Raw genomic sequence first — 6,685 nt, forward strand, 5'->3', positions numbered from 1 at the left:
ACCACCAAGGATTCAGTCCCTCTCTAGGCGAGGCCGTGGTAGGAGAGGGATCAGCAAGACACAAAATAGGAGAGGGAAATAGGGGGTTTCACTTTCTCTCTCCTGTTTTGTGTCTTGCTAGTCCCTCTCTAGCCAACCTCGGCTGGAGAAGATCTAAATCGAACTACCAAAGCCCCTATGAACCTAAGAAAGGATATTTACAAGTCCAAAAAAGTTGATTACAAAGATATAGATAACAACTGAATTCACTTTTTTCATTTAAAAGAAAAAAAAAATTCGCCTTACACTTTTTTTTTTTTTTGGGTAAATAAATTTACTTTACAGTTACACCTGCTAAAACAATATTGTATGATGTAATAAACAATAAAAAATGTTGTGATCTCAACAAGTATTTCCCGCTAGCTCAAAAGGTAATTGCAAATGAAAGCAAGAAACATCAATTCAAGTACTGTTATTTAATAAAAGGGATCGAAAACTTCCCCTATCAAAAAGAGCAACTCAGTGCACGAGGCTTCCAGTACTACAGTGTCGAAGAGGGAGAAGTGTATGCAGCCTTACCTCCTGCTTCGCAGGGAGATTGTTTCCCAGTTTTGAAGTTGTGACCAACATGTTGCATTACTGATGAGACATTTCCCTTTCACAAGGTTATAAATCACTTAATTCCTCTAACAGTCCTAACTTACAGAAATTGGGCTGTGAGAAATTTTCTTAAACAAAAACACATTAACCAAAAAGTTGATGCCGTGAAGTGTTAATTAATCAAGAAGATTTTTTATGAATAACTTCATCCATTTGCTTTTGAGATCAGAATTACCTCCCATATGGTTGGCTATAGGAACGATAAATTCAAATTGCCACATTAGGAACCAATTTTTAGACTTTCAAATAAGAATGCATTACCATTGAAGGAAAAATTTAGTGGAGAAATTTAATCATGACTAGAATTGGTAAGGGCAATTTAGGCGTAGAAAAGATAACACAAATGTTATCCAAATATATTTTGTCAATATATTAATTAAGATGTCTAATGAGTAGTAGACAAATTTTCTGTTTTACAAGTTTCATGGAAAGAGTTTTTTTACTGACAAGTCTTAAAATGTATCTCTAGACCAACACCAAATTTTGCCACATGGAAGGGTGACATGGCAATTTTGACCATATGGATATTTATAGAATGTTCTATGGTTGTCCTCATATTAAGATCCGGATTCAAATATACACACCCACCTGTATTGGCTTATTCACTTGAATATGCATTTCCATTTCTTCTAGTATTTCTAAAACTTTATTTAACACTACCAACTCCACTTTAACTAAAACTTGACCTGTGAGCTGCAAAGCAAGGGCTCTTGAGTTTTACTTATCCACAAACTTTCATTTCTATTTAATGTTCTCCGTGGTAGATATTTTTGGCATTCTAAAGATATCAGACTTCTTTAACCTTTCCTGAGGTTTATATATATAAACAAAGAAAAACAATTTCCACTCTCATCTTCTCCTTTGCCTTCAATAATTCAATTGAATGCCAATGCCAACCCAAATGATTACAAGCACCATCGATATCTATTCCACCATCTTCTACAAACAAATTTTTGTCATCCTCAAAAAAGAAATTCACTTCATTCTAATGCAACCTATTTACATCTGACAACTCAAAACTTACTCATTTAAACTTTCAAATACTAGGAGCTACATCTTTGAGTATACTCCTTAACAAGCTTTGTAAATGATGAGGATTGGATTTCTAGCAATTTGGTTGGGGAATCATACTCTAATATAAGACCTGTTTAACACAAGAAAACATGTCAATCTGATTAAGCAAACATCATATAAAAGAAGATGTATTACAAACTCAACCGAACCCCATTTTAATTTGTAGTGTATTAATTTCTAGCTACTAACCATTATCAAGGAGGAGGACCATATCAACATCAAGAATTGATGTTATCCTATGCGTGATTGTGATCACAATAGACCTTGAGAAGTGTTGCCGAAGTGTTTTCTGGATTAGATAGTCAGTTGCAATATCCATTGAGGCAGTAGCTTCATCGAGTATTAAGACTTTGCTCCTCTTGAGTAATACACGTCCTAAACAGACTAGTTGTCTTTGACCCACGCTCCAATTCTCTCCATTCTCAGTTACTATGACAACCACGATATAAAAATGGTTCAGCTGTATTTTTTTTTTTTTTCTTTCTTTTGGAAAAGGGGTTGGGTAGTGCACTAGAAGTTAGATGCATCATACAATAATAACTTAATTTTGAAAGGATTGTGCACTTGTGCATGGATAAATTGATATTGGGTAACTTTGGTATGGAGAAAAAATAAGAAGAAACAAACCTAGAGAATCAAGCTTCCCTTCCTTCTTTCTAACTTCATCACCAAGTTGGCATTTATCCAAAGCCTAAGACAACAAAAGGTCAATGTCAACTTACCACCTTGCTTGATTATTCAAGATGACATTGAATTGATCATTAAAAATGAGCTAAGCAAAAGATGCAATGAACAAGCAAGAGAGTGCCAAGTGGAAATGAAAAGCAGGGCAATAAAAATAATGCATTTCTCAAGTCCCAACTTATAGAATATCTTAAGCCAAACTTAGGCCAAATATTATCCAATTCTTCTAAAGGAAATAATTTAAAATTTTGATAAAAATAAAAAGAATACAACCATGAGAAAGGAGTTCATAGAGATGCATGTCCCAACTAGTCAATCGCAATGTTTTTATTTTGTGTCCAAATCATTAGTAGGTTGTAAATTTCTCTATCCTATCCTTATCATTGTTAAAGATTATTAATCATAAAAAATAAAAAATAAAAAATAAAAAAACCCACCTCCCAAATCTGTTCATCAGTGTAATCTTCAAGCGGATCAAGATTGCTTCTTAGAGTCCCCTCAAACATTGTTGGGTCTTGCGGGATGATGCTTAATTTTGACCGCAAGTCATGAAGGCCAATCTTGAAAATGTTGATACCATCTATCATAATCTTACCGGCTGCAGGTTCAAGCATGTGAAAGAGAGCTTGTACAAGAGTCGATTTACCACTTCCTGTTCGGCCAATGATACCAATCTTAATCCCTTCAGGGAAAGTGCAAGTAAGACCTCGCAAGACAAGAGGAAGATGTGGAGCATACCGAACCTACATACATATTAAATAATAAACTCATTAAACTTAATAGGATTCCATAAGAGTAGGAAGAAGGTCAAAAAAATTCCATAAGACATTGAAATAACTAAGGAGATAAAGACTCATGGAACATAGGTCAGGGAGATTACCTGCAGACCAACAATATCAATTTTCCCTTGTGATGGCCATTCATGAATTGGCTTATTTTCTTCTACCAACAAAGGGGGTTCACTAGGGATGCAAAAATATTGTAATATTCTCTCAATAGATATGATTTTGTTCTGAAGACAACAAATATCCCATATGACACCATGCATACTGAAACTAAGCCCATATGTGACTGCTAAACCCATAACACCTTCAAGAGAGGGGGAAAAAATAAATTAGAAAATAAGCTTTCATGAGAGGAACCAATCATGGTTGCCTCAAGGATGGTTTTATAAGATCTCAAGTTTAACTTTTTACTAGGTGGAGTTTGTTGCTTTCTTATAAAGGATTTCTTAACATGAGTTGCTTAGATTTAGATGATTGATAGATACATCATCATGGATAAAAGAATATTGCCGTGGATGTTTTGCAATGTATGAAGGTATTCAGATCAACTTCATGGTGGAGTTTGTTGCTTTCTTTCATGGCCCCAAGTATGCTGCAGAAAAAAGGGATAGAAAAATTATGGATTGAGTGTGACTCTCAATCAGTGGTAACCTGAATTAAAAATAATAATATACCTTGGTGTTTCCAGCAAAAGTGGCTATTTTATAAGAAGTACTCTAGCGAAACTCGCTACAGTCATTCGTTCTTCTTCATATTGGGATGGTGTTCCAAACTCTGTTTTATTTGATCTTAATTAGGATTGTCTGAATAGACCCAGATATCATTTCTTGTAATTTCATTGTAATTTCCTTGCTTTGAGATTTTCGCTGCTGATGGCCATGTCGAAGGTGGTGTAAAATCTCAAAGAGTTTCTCTTTTTTTAATTCTCATTCTTTGATTATTATATTCTTTTGCTGACCTGTAGCAAAAAAAATCATGGATAAAATTGTAAGAAAATATTTTATTCTATTTTATTTATTCTCTACTATCGAATTGTTACTATTTTCTATTTTAGATGTTGATTGAATTAGAAAGTCTGCAGCTAGAAGTGGCTTATTCACTATTGCCAAAAGCACATGAATATACAGTTTACTACCTAAATGAAGTGTAGTGCAACGTAGGCACTTCACTTGGGATAAATGCAACTCATTGCATGCTCAACATAAAGCATAGCCCATGTGTTTCATTGATTCAATTAGGAAATAATAAGATATATGAAGGATAAGTAGGAAAAAAAAGGGAAGTGGAAACGAAAGATGCAAAGGAACGAAAGAGGAAGAATATTTTTCTGTTAAAAATATCAACTAATAAATAATGTGGCAACCTGGTACACCTAGATAAGCTTGCTCAAATATTTTGCCACATAATAGTTCCATTGAAACTAAATTCTTTATGATGTGAGTTTTCCAAATCACGAACTATCTATGTACCAAATTTGAGCCTTGATTGGTTGAGAATTCAACTTTGGGAAGCTTTAGATTACCATTGAAAGTAAAAGGTAGGAAGTCTAAACATGGTGGATCATAAAATGGAAATCGGGTCTAAAATCTTGTCTTGATGGACTTTTTTCCTTTAATACTTAATATTTTAAACAATGAGATTATTTATTAATTTTTTAATTCTAACTCATATTTATCCATTTTATCATTTTATAATTAATAAAAAATTTATTTCCAAAAAAAAAAAATAATTTAACTCATGTAAAAATGAAAAAAAAAATCATTTATAATTTGTTTACTTCTTTTAATTATTATCTTGTCTTTAATATGAACTTCAACCGAAAAAGCCATCAATAAAGCTATTAGGCTTTATTATATTTTTATCTATATGTATCTAAAATATTTTACCAGTGCACTTCAAATTTTAATAATGTTTGTCTTCTTTGGTCTTTTTTTCTCAAACAATTTTGGTAAGCAAAAGACAATAGCTTTGTATTAATTTATATAAAAAACATGTCATCGGGAAAATGGATTTATTTATAAATTATTTAGAGATTCCAGGACGATATTAATACATGAATCCACCAATAAATCATTTATGATGTGAATTCCTTCCACCAATAAATCATTTATGGTGTGAATTAAGAACACTTTGAATTCACTAATCGAACAAAACATGAACCAAATGCATGCCACGGTACCAAACAACAAAATTATATTGAAACTTGATTGAAAGACATAATAAGTAAGCCATAATAGGTCATTATTTATCTTTGATATGCATAAGCATTTATATGTAACATAAATAAGAGACTAGAAGATATTCAAAACTTCAATTTCTTCTCAACCTAGAGTTTTTGCCCAGACTATTCCATTCTCATTTATCCAATGTTAGACTTCAATTTGACCTGGGCCAAAACCTAGCAACTTGAAAGCAAGATGATTTGGATTCCAAGTTGATGTGTCATAGTGGCAAGCCATGATTGCATGATTCACTTTCTTCCAAGCATATATATCAACTACATAAATGGTTCATAGATTTGAAATATGAATGGTTGGCTATGACACAAGGCCGGTGATTCAGAGAGATTTCCATATACAAGTTTCACAGCTCCAATTATGACATTCTCATAAGATCCTTCGATGCTTTCAGTACTCCATATGCGTAGATAGTGCCCTAATTCTTCGACAACAAAATCGATAAGATACTCTGCAGAAGTTACACAAGTGCTCTTCTCACCACGAATGGGGCTCTCCTCACATATCTTGAGAGTCTTGAATATATCCCTCCATATTTGATTCATCTTCTACACCAAAAAGCTTCTCCAATCCCATGAAATGGGCAAAGGAAAATGGGATTTTTGTTGCCAGAGATCGTGGCAAGAATGATTTATATGACATCGGGTCCCTTAAATCAGGGACAGGTATGACACTTCCCCGTTTCACCATGGACTTCCGAAAATATGGCAATCCCCCATTGTCTAGCGACTGAAAGGGGTATTTCATTTGGATAATGATATTTCAGTTTGGCTTCATTCCATTGGGCAATTGGTGGCAAGGTTGTGCTGCCAGTTGTGTTATTCACCAATGCGTTTGTAGAACAAGCAACATTAGCGTTCTTACAAAACAAAAGCAAGTGGGAAGACAATTGATTTTTCTCTATAAGTTTCAAATACACCGCCTCTTGATGTTGGTTTAGTGAAGAAGCCTTTGCAGCTAACTAGTGTGGAGGGTGTGGAAGACTAATATGCTCTTCCCAATAATGCGTGAAGGCATTTTCAGTTTGAGAACCCTACAACTCATGGAAAAAAGATAACAACTAAATAAGAAAAGTAAAACAGGAGCAAACAATAATCAAGTTGAAATGAATGGAAAATGGAAAATAGAAAAGCATCATTTTTCTTACACTAAAGTGTGCTCCTACTACCAGAAGTCCAAGAAATAGAATGGAATGTGTCATGGTGGAACTGAAAGAGAGAATGGAATGAGTTGGCCTTTGCCTTTGCAGAAATGTGTTGGGTTTGT

General features: G+C 33.8%; 1 protein-coding gene and 1 long non-coding RNA gene across 2 annotated transcripts; both read right to left on the reverse strand.

Moving 5' to 3' along the window:
• Nucleotides 1-1,584: 1,584 nt before the first annotated feature.
• On the reverse strand, nucleotides 1,585-3,456 carry LOC122081093 (ABC transporter C family member 3-like). The gene is made up of 5 exons (XM_042648064.1): nucleotides 3,278-3,456; nucleotides 2,835-3,140; nucleotides 2,341-2,404; nucleotides 1,903-2,142; nucleotides 1,585-1,783 (listed from the first exon to the last, which is right to left on the reverse strand). Exons 1-5 carry the CDS (start codon nucleotides 3,443-3,445, stop codon nucleotides 1,683-1,685), a joined length of 879 nt encoding a protein of 292 aa, XP_042503998.1. The 5' UTR covers nucleotides 3,446-3,456; the 3' UTR covers nucleotides 1,585-1,682.
• Nucleotides 3,457-5,363: 1,907 nt separating this feature from the next.
• Nucleotides 5,364-6,685, reverse strand: LOC122080827. The gene is made up of 2 exons (XR_006140919.1): nucleotides 6,567-6,685; nucleotides 5,364-6,452 (listed from the first exon to the last, which is right to left on the reverse strand). It is a non-coding gene; the product is annotated as an uncharacterized LOC122080827 (long non-coding RNA).

The sequence above is a fragment of the Macadamia integrifolia genome, chromosome 6 (genome assembly GCF_013358625.1).
Source record: "Macadamia integrifolia cultivar HAES 741 chromosome 6, SCU_Mint_v3, whole genome shotgun sequence".
Classification (NCBI taxonomy): domain Eukaryota; kingdom Viridiplantae; phylum Streptophyta; class Magnoliopsida; order Proteales; family Proteaceae; genus Macadamia; species Macadamia integrifolia.

Coding starts and splice junctions, on each gene's coding strand:
- LOC122081093 (XM_042648064.1), bottom strand. CDS start 3,445: ATGCATGGTGTCATATGGGATATTTGTTGTCTTCAGAACAAAATCATA. Junction 3,141..3,277: donor TTGATATTGTTGGTCTGCAG/GTAATCTCCCTG, acceptor ATATGTATGTAG/GTTCGGTATGCTCCACATCT. Junction 2,143..2,340: donor AGGGAAGCTTGATTCTCTAG/GTTTGTTTCTTC, acceptor TGGTTGTCATAG/TAACTGAGAATGGAGAGAAT.